The sequence below is a fragment of the Etheostoma cragini genome, chromosome 21 (assembly GCF_013103735.1).
Source record: "Etheostoma cragini isolate CJK2018 chromosome 21, CSU_Ecrag_1.0, whole genome shotgun sequence".
NCBI classification, from domain to species: Eukaryota; Metazoa; Chordata; class Actinopteri; order Perciformes; family Percidae; genus Etheostoma; species Etheostoma cragini.
In genome coordinates this window covers 19792820-19813296 of record NC_048427.1, presented here as the reverse complement: position 1 = coordinate 19813296, position 20477 = coordinate 19792820, and the positions used below count along the sequence as shown (strand labels likewise).

Here is a 20477-nt window from a genome sequence, read left to right as displayed (position 1 = left end):
ACTCTGTGGGTCTGGATTCATTTGCCGTCATTAGTCAACGTGCAGGGTAAAACCACTTATTTAGGGTTAGGGAAAGATTGTGGGTGGGGTTAAAAATGTACCTTTAAGTGATACGCGGGGCATGGATAGGACAGTTATATCCCTGTACAATGGCAGAGTCAAATGCATGACTCATACAGGGAATCACAGGGAAATAGTTTATTGTTCAGAGAACAATCCAGGCAAAGGTACACAGATTATGATTATTTTTTTTAATACCAATCGCTACCAATATCGCCTTTTCATAGAATGTCATCTAGCAGCACTGCAGTTGAGCTGCTGCCATGCCCTGTGCATCCCATAGGCAGCTAAAGGGTGCCTTTTGCGTCCATATCGAGATCATCACTGACCAAGCTTCAGTATTTGACGAGTTGTGTGTGAGAACAGGTTGGACCTGAACTCCGATTAAATTAGAAATCAGGCAGTGCTGATCAAATTTAAACCAATATTCTGTTATGGTCAGGGTTCCCAAGACCATGGAAAACCTGAAAAGTCATGGAATTGGTTAAATCCTTTGTTTTGGAACAGTCATGGAATTTTGTTGTGTGTTATGACATCGTTATAGTAATCTTCCGTGGCTAATCTTTTAGCTAATATAAAATAACACCAAACATATTTTGTGTACAGTAGTTGTTTACATAACATAGCACTTTTATGTGTTATTCCTTTTTATTTATGACTTGACTTTTAATAATTGACATACCTGATGATCAGGTACTTTTCTTCTTTTTGTCTCTGCCTAGCTCAAATTGTGTGAACCTTAAATAATGCTGGCCATATGTAAATGTAATGTTTCATTGTTTTTCAGATTTGCATCTAGAAATAAATTAATAATCAAATGCATTAAGAATACACTGATGGTAAAATTGGTTTGACTCATGTTTGAAAACCACTGCAAGTGCTTGTTACGCGACTACTACTACTCGTCTTTTAGGGGACGCTTTTTATCCAAAGCGACTTACATTTGCTATAAGAGGTCACACACTTCTGATATATCTGATGGAGCAACTACGGGGTTAGGTGTCTTGCTCAGGCACACATTGGTTGATGTAGGGAATCAAACCTAGATCTTCCCCACCAAAGGCATGTGTCATGTCCACTGTGCCATCACCACCCCGATTGCTGTTTGAAGTATCTCAAGTGAATATGAACCGACTATTTGACATTGCCATTTATGCTTGTTCATTTTCAATAATTAACATTTGGATTCCAGTTGTTTGTGTTATACTGTACCTTGTGAATGGTCATGGACATTTTAATATGTTTACTTAAAGTCATAGAAAAGTTAAAAGTGTTGTCCATGAAGATGGTTGGGAACCCCCGGGAAGTTTATTCAGCCTTGCAAATCCCCATGCGGCCCAAAAAGGATTTTCCCCATAGGCCTCCGTTGTAAGACAAATGTCCGCTGTTGCCACGACACTTTCTGGCTGTACACACAAGGCGAGCAACTCGACTGAACTGATTGGGCACCATTTTGGTATCCGGTATCCAGTAAAGGACATGTGGAACGGATATGGATACTCTGTTGTGTCTCAGGTGGTCTAACCCACACTCATCCTAAAGGATTAGGATTAGGATTAGGGTTAGGGTTAGGGTTAGGTTTAGGGTTAGCTTGTGTGTGTGTGTGTGTGTGTGTGTGTGTGTGTGTGAAAGTAATGTGGAAGAGTGATGTTGCTATCCAGAGGAGAGAGAGAACCATCCACTGCAGTATTCTCTCTCAGGCTCCCCCCCTTTCTCTAACTGTACTGCATCCAGACTGGACGGCTGTACTTTCTTGTCCTGGGTGTCCTTATCCACCTGGGCTCTCCTCCATTAGCTAGATTGTCTCCCCACTACAAGTGGGTCATCAGATCGGCCATAGATTATCAGTCAGGGGGAGTAGGGGAGGGTGGGGAGGCTGGGGAGATAGAGGGAGATAGAGGGAGGAAAGATAAAGATAAGAAAGGCCCAGCGCCAGCGGGAGAGGAATATTTTAAAGATTTACAAGGAGGCATTTGTATGTAAACCTGTGTCTGTATTGTTAACCAAAATTACAGTGTAGTTTTAGAGAAAGGCATCCTGCAGCCTATGTTGGTTTGCCTTGGGTTCCCAAATGAAATCCTGCTTTCATGAGTCATTAGTGGGAAACCCTCTCCGTGCACAGAAAGGAAACACATTTACAAAGAGAATGAAGCTAACATCAGCTGTGTTGTCTCATCTTTCTTTGTAAAAAATATAGGTTAAAATAGAACTGGGCAATACATCAATCCCATATTGACATTGTGATATGAGACTAGATATTGTCTTAGATTTTGGATATCATCATATCCTAATATGGCATAAGTGTTGTCTTTTCCTGGTTTTAAAGGCTGCATTATAGTAAGTGATGTCCTTTTCTGAACTTACCAGACTGTAACTGTTCTATTATTTGCCTTTACCCACTTAGTCATTATATCCACTTTGCTGGTGATTATTTATCAGAAATCTTATTGTGTAAATATTTTGTGAAAGCACCGACAGTCAACACTACAACATCGTTGTGGTATCGATATCAAGGTATTTGGTCAAAGATATTGTGATATTTGATTTTCTCCATATTGCCCAACCCTAAGTTAAAATATAATTAATTAAGAAAACATTTTACTAAAACCCAGGACAAAAAAGTCCATAAAGCACTTGCAACTGCTTGTAAATCGTTATTGCTGTGAGCACAGCATATTAATTACAAGTCTAAACCTTTTTTCCTCTGGATTTTTGCAGCTTTATAGTCAGATGCCACTGTTTAGAAAGATTTTAGGGTAAATCAAAATGAACAGAAACTGGGGGTTCATCGTTCCAGTTAGAATGACACGCTCGCTTCCTACTTTGGTATTGTGATTACTGACAGGATTTGGAAAAACAAAATTAAAATCTCTGCAAAGTAGTGACATCATGTTTCAGGAGTTGTGGCTATTGAGGCTTAAAGTTGAAGGCTGTAATTTACTAACTTGGCCTCGGCAGGAAAGGAATAGGACTTCAGGAAAGAAAAGGACTACAATCTAGTGTTTTTCACTGTGTAACAAAACGTTAGAATCATGGAAATCATCATGTCAAGGTGCATTTTGTAAGCTTCTTTCTGTTTTTACACAGTGTTTCACAGTAGAGAGCCCTTGATTCTGATTGGCTGGAGGATACACTACTTTCACTTAACATCCTCATGATATTAGATTATTATGAAAGCCGAAAGGACAAAGTAGTTTCATTGGTTGTCTCTTGTTGTAGTATTACTAAGACTAAGGTTGTCATTGATAGTTTAGATTTATATTTTCAGAAACCGTCACTAGGTCCTGGCAGGAGCACTTGAGACAGATTTTGGCATATGCAAGTTTCCACCGCGGCCAAAGAAAAACAACCAATCAGAGCTGCGTAGTCCATCGCAGTGTCAATGACTGACGCTGAGCATATGTGAATCAAGGTTCATGATTGCCTATTTCTCGCCTGGATTGTTTTTAGGAACATATCTTAATGATCTGCTTAGCTTTAAATGAGAGTTTGTGGCTAAATCGAGCAAAAACAAACCACTGCCCACAGGCCTTCCGGCCGGAGTACGTTTCCGTTTCATAGCTAAACATTACACTAAAGCAACATTTGCATTGCTAGGTTTTGGTTTTTAAGCCGAGATTTGAGCCAAAAGGGATCTCCGTGCAGACTAGTGATTTTAGTTCCAGTCGAAGAACTAATCTCAGTTTAAACTAAATCCCAAACCGCATAACTCATCAACATTCTTGTATACTGGGCATGTGCTTAAACAGGAGACAGATCAATAGGAAACAGTGTATGTTTTTTTTAATAATGTGATCTTTTTGACTTTCACATAAATTCTTCTATTTTGCGAAAGTGTTTTGTTTGCCTTTATTTAGTTCATTTCTGTATCACTATCTTGCCCTGTTGGCCTCACCTGGGGTTAACAATAAATATCCCGTCTTATCAAGGTCATCTCAGTGTTTCACAGTTTGACAGCAGTTCAGGAGGAGTCCTTAACACTGCTTTAGAGACTCCTCGACCCTGATTGGTTGTTTTCCTTATGCCATTAACCGCACAGGAGGACAGAAAGGAACGTGTGGAAGTTTGTGTATTTTGATTGATTGAAAGTGGCCAAGGTATTAGTGGGATACCGAGCACTGCAGTTATCAAACAATGAGATGCATTTTATTGTTTGATAAGAGAAAGAAAGTCCCTCAGGCACATTCACAAGGAAAAGGATTTGTTACGTTTGATTATGTTTGACCTGGAAACATCGAGGACTATTTTATATGCAGGAAAAACACAGTCATTATTTTGTAATTGGAGCAAACAAAATGTTTGCTACAATTACAAAATAATGACTCTCCTGGAGTAAATGATTCTGTATTAAGCCTATAACTTTATTACTGTCATGTATTATTCACTGTATGCTGCGTTATCTCTTTTTATTCGTTTTAAGCTGACTTCCACTTTGCCCATCAGACTTTTAACATAACGTGGGAAAGGATGTAACAAAAGGTTCTACTAGTGACATATCCCATGTGGGCATGCCAACTCTGAAGTGTCCATGAGCAACACACTTAATGCCGATGTAGGAGTGTGGTTCTGTAGCTAAGACCTCTGACTTTTCTGCTTGGGGACAAGAAGGAGAATTCCCTCGCAGTGAGTGATTGTAACAAGGGAAAGAGAGATATTCAGTAATCAGCCATGACTGTGAAGAAAAAGTTGGTTAACATTTGGGTTAGATAAGCAGCAGAGTGGGTTGTTGGCAGAAAGTGTTGCTGATGAAAGGCTTTCGATCTGATTCAGCATGAAAACACGCCATCTGTCTGTTCTGTGGTTTTTCATCTCTCCACTTCTCCTTAATGATACTCAAGCACTCGCTCTGATATTATCAGACTCTCATCATTAGCTGGTGTTCATGCAGTCACATGAATATTACGTGTTGATTAAAGCAGACCTATTATGCTTTTCTGTCATTCCTGTCATTTAATGCCAACGTTACAATGTTGGGTGTTGACGTTAAGCATGGCCAAACCTTAAAACAATGAGATAAACATATTTAAAACTGTAGTACATAACCTTTTTATAATAAAGATGCTGTAAAAGATGTAGGGTGACGTTACTTCTTGTTGACGTTCAAAGTACTTTCTCATCCCGTCCCCTCCCTTCTGTGCTTCCGCGCACTAACCCCCCACCCTCAAATCCTTCTTGTCGGTTATTGGATGGAACACTGTTAGTGTATGCTTCGTGGTGTAATTTATCACAGTTTATTTTTGTTGCCGTTTGTGGACCCTGGGCTGTCTACAGAGACCGCGCCTTGTACAGTGTGTTCTGGGGACAGGCAGCTAGCAGACAGTGAGATGTTTGCTGTGTGTCACAACAAAAGGTCTAGGCTAAAACATTCAACATTGCTTAGAGCACCTTTAATGGACCTCCGTTACATTCAAGCTATCGCCAAGTGAGTTGCTACAGATCTTATTTATGCTGCGTTCCAGGCAACCATAACCCGCGTTTTCACAACCTTCGCCACCCGTAAAAGTGCCCTGGAACGGCAGTCAAAGCGGTAGCTAGAAGGGTTTGTCGTGACTTTGACTGGAACGCTACCAAATGTGAGCCGTGACTTGAACTTGGAATTTACAGGCTAATCACTAGGGTTGGGCATCGAGAAACGATTTCTACTTGGAACACTCTTCAGGTGCTCCAACAGAGCGTCTCAGACAGAGGGCAAATGTGTGTTGTTACATAAAGGCATGAGTTATTTTTATGGAGCACACAATGTAGCAATTGCACTTCAACAAAACTATACACACACACACAAAGAGCTATCCATCACTTACAATTAATTTGCTGATGACACCTAGTGTGACAGCTTGCCTGTCACTGATGTGGAGGTGAATACAATGTTAACAATGTGTGACTAAAGGTTTTTTAGCGGAGAGGACAGATGACTGGTTAGTTCATACTGAGTGATAACTGACAAGACCAATTATGATGGAGGAATGTGCAGCTACAGTGGTAAAGCGGTATAATCCAATAATCTAATAACAAAGCTATTATCTCATGTAATAGTTGTGGGGTAAATAACAGTGGGGTTAAACATGTGAAGCAGGCCTTTGGCCGTGGATCAATCAAATAACTGCTACCTAAATGCATTTCTCTATTTATGATTAAGAGTCAATATTTCATGGACATGTCATTTCAATCCAGGCTGTTAGTGTTCTGTACACTTCAAAATTTGATCTTGTTCGTGATTGACCAAAGTCTCCCGTCGTGGCTAGATTATCAAAGCCTGACAACAGAGCCAAGAGGATGTGTGGATGTCCAGTTTTCTCTCAGACCCTGAGAATTAACAACATGCTAAAAGATAATTATGGAGTTTTTTGTTAACATGGTTTAATATAAAAAATAAATAAATAATTGAAACCTTATATTTCTCATACTGTGTATCTTAATATACCTGTATTCAACCTTGTACCCTCTACTAGATACACAGAGTAGCCTATTAAGCTATAGTTTGTTCTTTTTTGGCCCTTTTAAGGCAGATCTCCACAACAAGCTAAAAACACACTTCTTGTAGACGTGATGTGTTAACATGAGTTTCTCTGAAAAGCTTTTTTACACCTCCATCAGATATAGAGCAACATTAGCATCCAATCAGAGTCTACGTCAAAGGGTTGGAGTGATTTATGAAGGGGTGCTGTTTAAGTCCAATGGTGTTGCTAAATGTTAGGGGGCAGCTCAGCATTAAGTGTAGACCACATATTGGACATTTTATGAAAATCGGATGTTTGTCAGATAGATGGACTGTTCCATATAGCACTACGACGACTACTCAAAGCACTTTCACATACATTGATACACTGTGGCCAAGGCTGCCGTACAAGGTGCCTCCTTTTCATCAGATAAACAAACGCACACATTTACACTCTGATGGCGCAGCATCGGGGGCAACTCTGGGTTCAGTGTCTTGTACAAGGACACTTTGACATGGGACTGCAGGGCCAGGGATTGAACCCCCAACCTTCCAATTGGCAGGCAACAGCCGCGCCGGCTGTATAAGTCTGACTTCTTGTTGCCAGCAGGGGGCGCTATGACTATGAGTCCATATTGACATGTAGATGCCCTCAGGCCTGCACCCTTGTCAATCATGAGAAATTGACTTGAGTTACAATAACCACAACTATCTCGTTCACCACTAAATGCTCAAAATATCATATTTTTCACCCGACCTGTGTAATTTTGGTAAGTCTTTGAGCAAGTTAGTCCCTCAAAAGTGCTATTCATTTCATGTAATAATGACTTGGGCCCTAATGAGAGTAGAGTTGCAGGCCAAAGCACTAAAATAATCGCCATCATTTTATAAGGTCTCAAATTGTTCAAAGGTCTTTTTCTTTCCAGCCTTAATTATGCTACGCTAGCAATTTGTCCCTTCTTAACGCTATGCCACCCTAAACACATCTTGGAGCTATCGCTGTATCAAATTCACATCAATCCTTTTACTCTCGGCAACAAACTATGTCAATAGTGATGTAATTATCAGCCCTCTATGTGGAATGATTAATGGGTATAGCAGTGAATGTGTATCAAGTTAGTTTCACACATATTTTGCCACCATGATGTTGAAAACATTACGGGGTACCCAAAGTCATTTGTCAACTTGCTGTGCGGTGAGAATGCCCCAGCTCTCCGCATTAGTTATTCAGCAAAGGTATTTCCAACATTATTTATCAAACATTTATTTTCTCTCATAAAACAAATTCCCCAGCCTCAAATCGACCATGAAAACCGAGGAGACTCTATCAAAATGTGTCAATTCCATTTGTCTTTTCTCAGTCGATCCGTCATGAAATCATGCATAAAAATACAAAGATGGAAACCCAGCCAGGGAAATGATGAACCAAAAATACACTCTGGAGTTATCTTCTATATTTGTATACTCTTGCCTTTTGGTCCAACTATCTGTCATCCATTCCTTCTTATCCATCCGTCAGATATAGGACTGGTGTCTACTTAACAGTATAACGGTGCAGTAGCTGCAGGAAGACAGATGGACAGACCAAGATGGACAGAAGATGGACAGACGGATAGATACAGACAGAAAGGCAGATAAAGGTTAGGTGAGGACAGGGCGGGTTCAACATCGGACACATTCCTAAACTTCCTAGCATACATTACTTTTCCTTGTACAGCTCTTTCTGGGTGGCATTGTGTCTCTTCTGTATGTGTGTTCCAAGCTACTGTTGCCTTTGTTATGGAGGAGATGGAGCTGAAAAGCTGTGTGTATACCATCCTTCATGTGTCTGTCTGCTTTGGCACAAACACACACACATAACCTCTGCGATAAGAAAGGACGAGCTAAGAGGCTAAATGCCCAGAGGAGTGTGTGCTTGTGTGCGTGTGTCCTTTTGGTGCATAACATAAACAGTATGATTCTCATATTTTTCTGCGAGTTTGTCCTTTGTAAGGATCTCTCCATATCAAGATGTAAGAGTGTGTATGACAAGATGGGAAACTGTTTTTCATCCTTGACTCAGTCCCGCTGCTCCGTTGGCTTCAGGTTGGGAATTCTCCTCACGCAAACTCCCTCCAGGGTGGGGCCTCCCCTGTCCTCTCCGGGTTCTCATTTCTTAGTCCTCCTCCGTTGGTTGCCCTTCCCTGTATCGGTATTGTCAACACTGGCACGGACTCTGACGAAAACAGTGCACGACTTCCTGTCGTTTCCATCGTTTGTTTGATACACACCATTTCTCCTCGGCTGTTTTCTTCATTCCAGATGAGGGGAGATGGGTCAGTTTTCACTGAGTACACCAAACTTCATCTGGCTCCCATCAGGGGAAGCAAGTGTTTTTGCATGGACTATTTTTCAACAGACATCATTCATCATCCACTTTTAAGTTTGTTTATGCAAGTCTGTCTGACGAAGAATTACCCTAATATTTGTATTATATCTCTCTGGGGATTTATAGCATGTCTATGACACTAAAACATGACTTTTCCCAAAAATTTCCCATAGGGGTTTTTACTATTCAGAACTGGTACTGAACATAGTGAACTTATTGTATATTCTCCATCTTATCCAGCCTGATGTTCACACTGAATTGCCATGTTGCAGTCACATAATTTATCAACCTGACATGGTGGGTATATAAGCCTTCTTCTAATTGGAAGAGTTTGTTATTTTGACCTTACCTATTTGTCTTGTCAACATCATGGAAGAGGCTAGCACTAGAGCTGGGCATTATATCAATATCATGATATGAGACTAGACTTCGTCTTAGATTTTGGATATTGTAATATTGTGATATAAGTGTTGTCTTTTTAAAAATAATAGAACAGTCTGGTAAGTTCAGAAAATAACATCATTTTACTGAAACGCAGCCTTAAAACCCGGAAAAAAACTACAAATTTTACTAAAGTATTAGTACAAAAATACTTTGATATCAAAAATCCCCACACTATGCTTATTGCTCACACACAGGGACGCGCAGCCTCATACACACATGCAAAAGATTAAAAATAAAAATATTACTCTCTCCCTTCCCCAGCATTCTGTCACCCAAGCTAGCTGGCAACCAATAGCATTAGCATTTTCAGATTTTCTGAACTGCTTTACATACAGATAAATGGTGGCAGGGCCAGGTCTGCGTTTACCAGCAGGTAAATTTCCACCGGATGCGTCACTTCAGAAGGATTAAAAACGTTAGCGTTATAGTTAGCGCAGCTCCATTGCAACCATAACGTCCAAAAGATGCAAGTCACTTTTTCATAAAAAGGGCCACTTGAGTCCTTTTGACCTGAATGTCCATGGGACTACCAGATACCTTGTCTCAGCTGGTGATGGGATGGCGTCTCTGTGCCGTTAACTGTTTACTCATTTACGTTGTCTCTGTGGCTCACAGGCCATCTGTCACGCTCAGGGTAGTGTGTGTGTGTGTGTGTGTGTGTGTGTTTGTAAACCAGAAAAAAAGCTCGTACTGGGACATTTCAAACTCACACATTAATTAAGGGTAGTTTCTTGCACTTGGTGACCAACAGCCCCCCCCCCCCCCACCCACCCACCCACCCACACACACACAAACACACACACACACACACACATACGGGCCATCCGGCATGTGTTGCAAATTTGTCCAACAGACAGACTTGGAGCCGACGTGAAGAGGGAATTCCTTCATCTGTACGCCCCTTCAAGCTGCACATGTGCTCAGCATCTGCTCCACATATACACAAACACACACACACAAAGAGAGTGAGTGGGAGACGAGATGACGATAAACTCTGATCAAGAAGAAAAAAAAGTCTAGCATTCCACAGATTCTCTTTGCTAGCGCTGACCTTCTAACCTGCCATCACAGTCAGAAAGAGCCTCTAAAGAACTGCTGGAGAGTGTTAAGAGTGTGTGCTGTCCCAAGGTCACAAGCGGACTTGATTTGATGCTGCTCTCTTATGTTCAGTGGATGCCACATTACCTTCTCTCAATGACAAGTGATTCATCCGCTCTTGACGTGTGAAAGGAGATATGCTGTTTGCGCCTTTGAAGGTTGATTGTGCGAGGGTGCATGAATATATTCGTGTGTTTGTCAGGCGTGCAAACATTATGTGTAGGCTGCGCTCAATATACAAGCAAAAACACGCACTGCCGTTTGTGTGTAAAGTGTTTTTCTAAGTTGCTGGTCTGTTAACTGCAGTTGGAATGAAAGCATATTGTTTGCCAGAACACATGTATTGCAGCCATCTCTACAGGCAAGAATGTAACTGGGATTCAGGCCATTAGAGGATTAATTACCACTTGAGAGAGCGGGAGAGCATGTAATGCATGCAATATATACTTGGCTACATAATATTGGTCTGATATTTTCTGTGTTTTCTTCCCAGATGATAAAGCCAGCTCTGTAGTCTGAGCTGTGATAGCACTTGAAGGATTTGGGTTTTGTTATCGCTGTACTAACACATCTTTCTCTCCACATGTTACAGGATGTTGGAGTACTCCCTCAACTTGCAGAACGTCAGTTTTTCCGCAGTGAGGACGGTTCGCGTGCTGAGACCTCTGAGAGCCATCAACCGAGTGCCAAGTGAGTGCAGACCTACTGACCTCTCACACTTCAGCTCCTCAACCAGACTCTGGATCCCATAACACTCACAAAACCGCAACACTTGGGGCTACCTTCTTTAGACAAATACATTTCTTTGATCGTAAACTAAAGCCAGGCTGCTACAGACACGGACACTGTGTAGAACCTTTAGGCTGACCGTTGCCTTGCGCCAGTCGGAGAAGTCTCGCATTGCCAGATCTCCACAGCACTGTAGGGGACAATTTGGTTACACCCCAGACAGGAGACGGGGTGGAAATGCTCTGGGTTGTTTGCATTTCTTTGAACCTTTCCCAATCATCTTTGGATGTAGCGACGATAGCTCTGCAGAATGGCCGTGGGAAGGAACTTGTTTTGGTGGAACATTTGCACCGCGCAAAGGCCACATATAATATTAAACAAAGATAACTGTTCACACAAAACACAGTATATAAACAGCAATAAAGTAGCTGGACACATGGTTACGTAATTTACCAGTGCATCGCCACGTGTATTCCATCCTCAGCGATCCCACCAATCGGTCCCAAAATGTCCCAGAGAGGAAATCGCATGAACGTGTGCTTTAGAAATCTTTACCGTCATTCACCCAAAGAACCAAGCAGGCCTGCCGTGTTGCACAATCCAATTTCTCTTCAAAACTTTCAATTTCCAGCGTGTAGCTTGCTAGCTCTATGGTTGAAAACAGCATCACACAGAGAGCGGAAGGTGAGGGGGAAACATACTTCCGTTGATGCAGACTGCAGTTTGAGTGACGTTAGTACAAGTTCATGGTGATAACACAGACAATCTGGCAGTGTGTAAGGCTCAGATGTTTAATCTCTCACTCTGCACAACAAATGCAGAAGGTTTGGTGTGTAGGATTTAAATTGGATCCAGTCTTGATTTATTCCTCATCATCAAAAATAGACAAATGCTTAAATAGTCATCCAACATTATATTATTTAGGATAGAGGATCAAAGGACAGTTGCAAGAGCTAAGCTGTGTGCTATTCACTCAATCTGGACTAAATTGCATTTTAATCCGGAGCAGACCACTTATTACCCAATGTGAGGATAATATTTTCTGGTTTGCAAACATTGGTAGTGTGATGGAACTTAACCACAGAGTTATTTCAATCAGGAGAGACATGTTTGGAGATGTGCAAAAGGTTTATTGTACAGCATAATCAACTGTGCAAAGTCTTTGGCGATTAGACAGCATAGTCATATGGTAGTTCATAGTTTGTATATACATAGGGGTAGAGAACCATCATAACCCCCCGATGGAATCCATACACCATTGGAAGCGACAAAAGAGGCCAAAGACCAGAACGAAGGAGGCTCCGGACCAGTCAGCTGGAGTGGATGACTAGTAGGGGGGTGGGGGGGGTGGAGGGTTAAGGGAGAAACAGATTTAAAGCAGGGTTGTTAGTCGGTTTCGTGGATGATTCAGATTGGTTTAGCAGGAAGGCGACTGCCTCTACCAGCTGATTCGAGTTAGGTAGAGCATTGATTAAGTGTGAGGTCTTCCTGAAAGAATTTACACTGAGCTACATTTCAATCAGGAGAGACTAGTTGCAGATATGCAAAAATTATACACAGCATGATAAAATGTAAAATTATTTGGATAACTGATAGCGGATTCAATTTATAAGAGCATTGAGGCATTGAGCATTTCCATTCATACAGTTTTGGGGCATTTTGAAGTATTACAAAAACTGTATGAAAGTTGAAAAAGGCAAAATGTGATCAAACTTCTTCAAAAGAGTTGAAATGCTTAGCCTAGCAAACATATAACTGACATGACTGACCAGCTGTTCCCACTGTTGGCGTCTTCCCGGATATTAGCCTAAATGTATTTTGCTTCGTCTCTGGACAGAAACATGGCCGATACAAGCTAACATGAATGAACAATTAAGACTTGTCCAATTGAACAAAATTCCTGGAGACCTCCCTCCATTTCTCTCTAGTAGTCAGGTAAGATTATCAAGGCGACCTGATTTGTTTTCAGTTAGTTACTTCTTCTCCTCTACGTTGATCAAAAACTCTTTTTTCCCGTGTTTTTCCATTTGTAAAAACAGGTGAATAATATTACCTGCCAACAGAAAACGTTCCCTGGCAAAACATGCCTGTTCTTGATTTCTAAACACAGACAAAAAAAAAAAAAAAAAAAAAATCAAACTACTTTCATCTCAGGGCTATGCACCTTTAAGACACGGTATTGGGAAAAAAAAGTCTTGTCAGAAGCTCACTTTACGCTTTGTTCCTAGTTAAAGAAACTACTTGCCTCAGTTTATTAACCAAAGAGATCTTGTGTACTGGCAAAACCAACACAGTGACAGGTGGCAGCAAAAAGTGTCTCTTGGCTTTCATGTGCACAAACTGGCTTCTGCAGTAGAGAGTATTGACATCTAATTCAAACGTACACGTTCCCATTTAGCCATGAAAGAGCCCATATTTTTTTTTCTTACATACTAAGTCAGTGCAGAAATTAAAAAAAGAAGTCACAGTTTTTACATTCATAAGGCTTATCTAAAAGCTGACACTATTGTAATAACTCATCACAATCACCAGTCATATCTTGCTTCTAATGATTAATCGTGCTTGATTGCAGGAGATATTAGCTGTATGAATTGACCTTATCTTAATATACTGGACTACCGCTCCACCGTCATGCTACTTTATATAACTGGTGATCATGCAGGTGGAATGAATTCCTACACAGCAGTGGAATGTAGGTCAGGGAAAAGCCGATCCACAGTTGCCACGTTTTGGCTTTCCCCGAGCCAGACATCTTTGGACTCATTCATATGACAGATTCATATGCAATTTCCCAACTGCACAATGTGTATTAAAGGCCTGCAGTGTTTAGCTGCACTCACACACGCGGACACTTTGATCATGCACTCCCTCCATGTGAGGCAAAAACACAACTCCCTGATTCGTTAGCTAAATCTGTCATCCTACCTTTCTTCCACAAACTCACATATTATCCTACCCCCCCTTCAAAAAAGTTCCATATTCCACTCCTCTTTTCTTCCATCAGTCTCCATTACAGTTTAATCAGCACAGATTGAATTATCCAGTGCACACATTAATGTTTAAATAAATCATAAGCATTTTTCTACCCACCCAGCAATCCATTCTGTGTGTTCATTCTCACCTCCACCCCCTGCATTGCTTTCATTTAAATACAGACCATAATTATGTCATTAGCTCCCTCAATTTCTCAGAGAAGATTGCAGGCAAACTGAGCAATAATCCTATGGATGGATGTGTGTGTGTGTGGGCACGCGTGTGTGTGTACGTACAATAGGCCAGATTATGATAACAATCATTATCACGATTATTTGGGTCACTATTGAAATCCAAATTATTTAACATTATTCATTGACTTTTGGAATGATGTTGCAATTGTTAAACTTAAAAAAAAACTGTGAAAAGTTTAAACAGTTCAACAGCGAAAGCACCTACAAGCGTGAACATTCTTTTAATTAAAAAATCTAGAATGATAAGTGAGTTTACTTGCAAAAAATGACGTGCAAAAATATCGTTATTCTCGATTATTCTGTTTTTGTGGTCATTAGGAGCCAACATCGTAATTGCATTTCAAATTTGGATTAATTGCGGAGCCCTAGTGTACATGCAGAGATGTTTACCCCGCGTTGGTGCATGAATGGGACATCAGCCTTCTCTCACTCTACTGATGACAGTCTCTAATCTTACCCTCCTGTCAATCAAGGCTGTCGTAGGGGTCCAGCACAGCTCATTAGGCCACACACAAACACACACACACACACACACAAACTCAGAGAGCACAGACTCGCTCATTAAGCATCTAACCATTCCACATCCTAATCACAGGACTAATAGCGGCATTAACGTGTGGATGATTTGGTCTGGTTCTGGCCCTGCGGTGAAAATGTCATTGGGGGGGGTGGTGGTGGTGGTGGGGGGGGGTCCAAAACAGCCCCCCTTAATCCCTTCACCGGCCTAATCAAGTCCTCCAGAGAAGCTTGCAGCCTTCGCCATGACTCTGGATGGGGATGTTTGTCGTGGAGCTCGGCCTATTTTGAGGCACACTCAACTGAATTTGAACACACGGGTGCTTTGAATTAATTTCCTACATGTCACACTGGATTAATTGCACTGACTGGCGTCTTTTGTTTAACCTCTTCCATTATTAAGGAGTTGTTGGGTCAAGGCGAAGAAAGGGAAAAAGCTGCAATTTGGCCTTTTAAATTTCGCCAAGTGTGAAGGAATTTGACCTGCGTAATTGGCGCAGTGACATGACAAAAGAGGTACAGAATGGGGAAGACAAAGATGTTGCAAAATACAATGTGACAAGATCCACAAATTCACAGTTGTGTCAGCGCAGCAGCGGTGAGTCATACTTTTAAAGTGCAGTTCCCCTACATTACACACACAGAGATGGATTTATCCAGGATCTTTCTGTGCTTGTAATTCCCACAGAGTTTCTCTGTGCTCATAGGTTCACATATATATCCAATTCTATCTTAAAACAATTGGCACCTGTCCACATTCACATTTTGTTATTGTTTGCTGTCATCATTCCTCGGGCTGGGTATTGTTCAAATACCAATAGGTGCCTGAACATAGCTTTTTTATATAAATCTTATTGGAAATCTATTTGAAAAACAAACAAAGGTATCTTTATTATCACTGTTAATGCCACTGTGCGTCACACCCCCACAAATTCTTGCTCTTGGGGGAATTGTTGAGTCTTTGTTCATTATAGAGTGTGGTCTAGACCTCCTCTATTTGTAAAGTGTCTCGAGATAACTGATGTTATGATTTGATACCATAAATAAAATTGAATTTAATATCATCAGTCAGAACAGCATCCATCCAGAATGTTAGCTACGTCCCCGTTAGTGCTACAGAAGGAACAAATGAAACCAAAGTGGACTGTGCATCAACGGGGAGGAGCGGGTTGTCAAGACAGCTGAGAGGATCAGTGGCTCCCCCCCTACCACACATGCCTTGCCTTCTCAGTGCAATCGGACGCTGCAATAACTGCTGTGTTTACTGTTTTCTAGTTGAGAACATGGAATAAATTGAGAACAGTAAAAAAGAATGTGTATGTGCAAAATATATATATGTACATCACCGGTCAAAAGTTTGGGGTCACTTACAAATTTCCATTTCACTCCATTATAGACAGAATACCAGCTGATCTGGGTGGGGGGGGGGGGCTGATCTTTAATGCAATATCTACATTTCCCATTATCAGCAACCATTCATCCAATGTTCCAAAGGCTCATTCTGTTTACTAATCTGATATTATTTTAAAAAACTAACTAAGAAAAAATTAAACAACCCTTTTGCAATTATGTAAGCACATAATGTAATCTGGAAACTGCTGCCCTGGTTAAAAAAAAACAAGGCAACTGATCCCAGCCGGGATTCTGTCTATAATGGAGTCCAATGGAAATGTGTGAGTGACCCCAAACTTTAGACCGGTAGTGTATATATAGTAGGGGGTCCCTGATATGTCTCTCTTTCAGTTAAGAGGTTCTTGGTGTAAAAAGTTGTAAGACCCCTGAACTAGAGGACTGCATTGGGATTGAACACAAATCTCACGGGAGCGGGCCGTTTTGATGTTGCAGCGAGCAGTAGTAGAATGTACTCATTCTCTCTCACGTACAAATTTGAAGTACTTGTAATTTAAATGAGTCTTATCTTTTCTTGCCACTTTCTACTCCGCTATCTGCATTGATTTTTGATGTAGGACGTATACTTTTAAAAGAGTATTTTTACAGTTTGGTGTTAGTACTTTTACTTCAGCAAAGGACCTGAATACTTCTTCCACCTCTGGTTGCACGTGGCAGTAGGCGGTCCAAAAATTGACACCGGGTCCCGGGATTTAGCAGCTCTGCTCCTGATCAGTGCTGTAACCCGCTGTTAATATTTTTGCCTTACTAGGTTTTAAAAAGAACAATAGCAAACGCACACGGAGCATCCAGTTGAACAATAGTCAAACAATTTTTTTTAACTCTTCTCCTTCTTATCTTCCTTCCCGGGGCTCTCGGCCCCGCCCCTTTCTCCTGTGTCAACCTCAGGGTTCCAATCAACTGGGGCTTACAACAGATCGGTTACAGTGCGTTAAAACCATAGACATAAAATTAGTGGACATAGTACCCGTGATGTCACGCAATGTTTTGTGAGCTGCCGTTTTAATGCCTCAAATTTGGCAAATGCGAGTAGCTTCATTGCCAAGCCAATGTTGTTTATGGTTTAAATGGCTCTTTGCTAAGGTAAACGCTAAAGAGGTTACCCGGTTACCAGAAATAACTAATTTTCAACCCTTCTAAAGCAAGTCATCCAGTGGATATTTACCAGCTGGTACACTTGGAATTTTGGATACTTCCCCTGTGGGAAAGGGGAAAACACAAAATCAATGGCCAATCTGTTGGCTCTAGCGTAAACTTTCCATCTCCAACCTCTTAGTCAACAACTAGAATGTAAGCCATCTGATCCTGGATCAGCAGATGTATAAACTGTTAGTACTCACAAACCGCTGCCTCGCTGTCTACAGTCTCACATCGCTCTTTTCTCTTAAGACTGGAACAGAAGGCTGGAGATCATCTTAAAACACACACACACACCCTCAGACTGGTATTAACGGTCACATTGTACCTGGGCTGGTGTCCACTTCCTGGGCTCTGGCATTGATTGGTGCACTAACATGGCATTCCTGCCAGTGCAAGTGACAAGTACATGTTGCAGGCTTCATCCACCTGATGCCAACAAAACCAGAAGTCTCAGGCTGTGTCACCCCCACATCACAACCCCCTGTCTGCCACCTAATTGCCTATTACTCTCATGTCTTCTACCGACCCAGAGGGACTTTGTGGCACGCCTGTCATTGGTTACATTAAGGTAGATATGACATGCTTCAGAATGGGTCTTGATTTTCAAAGGGATCGGCTGACCACAAGTGTGACCAGAGTAGAGTATGTCTTCTTGGGTAACATTTGCTTATGGCATGGACAAAGTATATTGAGGTTGTATTTTAAGTTTTTTATTTAGGATGTCTAGTACATGGAAACAGCCAAGAGGAAAGAAATATCCTGAATCTAGATTGGCTAAATTATTGAGCATTCCCAAATTGCTGTTTTATTTTTATTTTTCAAAGCAAAGTGTGCTTCGACTAAGTATTAAACAAATGCATACTTTAACATTTAGAATCTATTGTCAGCAATTGCTTCCTCCTTGATTCTGCTCCTGCAATATGCAAAGAGAAGTGAAGAGCTGCTTTAACTGTCAGGCCTCAAGGCACCTAAACCTAGAATACTGACTTTAAAATGCTGAAATGTAATTTTTCTGTATTGTCGTCATAGAAGTAAAGGTGTCATTGAGAAGAAAAATAACTATTATACTCAGGCTAAAGTGACCCATTTCACTATGTAGCAGACACTAGTTTTTCTTCTTCAAGTCAAACATGTTTTTGGAGTAGAAAAGGGCTTCGGGTTAATGGTTGCTCACCTGCCACCTTGTTTGGTGGCAATTCCAGTCAGCTGCAGTCTGAATTTGCAATTCATTAGTGCTGCTGGCGTTGGTTCATGTATCAATTGTTTTATTTTTTTACCCTGATTACCATCAGTTCCTTAATGCCAAGACCAGCTGGAAATAAACAGGAACAACACTGATCTCACACTTAAATGGGGGATACCTCTCAGCTTAAGGAAACAGTCAATATCAGTCAGTATGTAGTCATATTGTCTTTTGTAGCTGTGGGGAAGAATCATCCTGTGGCTTCTGAGGGATAATTCCCTCATGATGTCATTAGGGTTATGTTTTTTAAACCTTTTGGACGCATACAGTGCTATTGACTAAAAGTCAACTCTGCGACTCTGGTTGACCAATCTGGTTTTTAATGTTATCTATTTTTGGTCTTAAGATCCCAACCTGACTGAACCCTAGTGCCAAATTTGACATCCAAACCAACTCAAATGTTGTATTTCTATTATAATTGTAACCAATTCAGACTGTAAGCCGACCAGGAAAATGCAACACATTGGCTTTGTTGTCTTTTTTTCTTCCCTCTTCCAACTGGGCATTGAGAAATAAAATTACCCAAACCCAGCCCAAATCCCGAGACTGAGTCCAGACCAGAATGGTACAGGTAGCAGAACTCTAAAAGGAGTAGGACTGCAAGTAACAATTATTTTCATTGTTGAGTAATCCGTTGATTATTTTCTTGATTAATCAATTAGTTGTTTTCCCAAAGCCCAAGATGACATCCTCAAATGTCTTGATTCATCCCAAACTCAAAAGATATTCAGTTTACTGTCACAGAGGAATGAAGAAACTAGAAAGTGTTCACATTTAAGAAGCTGGAATTAGAGAAATTTGACTTTGTATTTTCATAAAAAATTACTCAAACTGAAGAATTGATTATAAAAATAGTTGTAGACTAATCAATCAATCGATTAATCTGTAATTACCCCTTTAAAAAGGAGGAGAATACACTGGATCAGGATGAAGAGCAAAGCTGGCATGTCTGGATAAAACATTCCCATGCTCTCCCCTCTGATTTGATCTCACACACACACACAATATGTGCCGATAGGGTACCGGTTCTGATGGATCCCAACACCGAGACGTAACAGTGTGCAGCTGCTGCTGTTGGAAAAACGGCACAGACGGTGCGTTCAATTGAAACTCGCCAGCCTTGTGGTGCATTTGAAGTTATTGTAAAATGCCCTTTCCCTATCTGGTGTTTGTTTTTGTCGTTTACCAGCAATTTACTGTTGAAATAAGTTATTGTTATTGCATTATTACTCAATCCTTTTTGACGATATGGACTTCAAGCCGTTCTTTAATGTCGCCAACTGTCGTTGCGTGCTCCTATTTTATATTTTGTATCATATTCATTATAAATATATTATATATACTGTATATTTTGGTTTAGGCACAGGCACCGTTTTAAAAGTATCGTTAAAAAAAAAACTAACAATACCCAACCCTATTCGTGCTACATGGGTGCCGATACGATTTAAATTACAATTATCATTCATTGCGATTTTTGAAGTACTGCGATTCGATGGTTTTAAGTATTGCTATTTTCTTTTCCTTCTTTAACAAAAATGAAAGTTGATTAATACACTTCTAAAGACAACACATCATGAGACATTTCAAGAAGAAGACATCACATGTCAGTCAGTCTGACATTTATTTAATCTGTAAATAAGTACATAACATATTTGCTGCATTTTCTGCTTTCTGCTGCAGGAAATATTTAGGTGAATCACTGGTAAAAAAAATATATGTATACAGAATATACTATATATGTATATCAAATCTAGGGAAAGAAATACATTTTAAAATGATACAATACATTCGATTTTTGTTCCCCCC

General features: G+C 40.7%; 1 protein-coding gene and 1 long non-coding RNA gene across 6 annotated transcripts in view; both read left to right on the top strand.

Annotated features, from left to right (window-relative positions):
• cacna1g (calcium channel, voltage-dependent, T type, alpha 1G subunit) overlaps positions 1–20477 on the top strand; it is a 303353-nt gene that overhangs the window by 126804 nt on the left and 156072 nt on the right. For all 5 annotated transcript variants that reach the window (XR_004655140.1, XR_004655139.1, XR_004655138.1 and 2 more), the window contains exon 5: positions 10999–11096. Coding sequence is in view for 2 of the 5 variants with exons in the window: in XM_034861286.1 (XP_034717177.1) it covers positions 10999–11096 (98 nt within the window). In the remaining 3 variants the exon portion in view is untranslated. The remainder of the gene's footprint in view (positions 1–10998; positions 11097–20477) is intronic.
• LOC117937439 lies at positions 11459–19347 on the top strand. Its single transcript, XR_004655155.1, has 3 exons — positions 11459–11788; positions 16877–16880; positions 19334–19347. It is a non-coding gene; the product is annotated as an uncharacterized LOC117937439 (long non-coding RNA).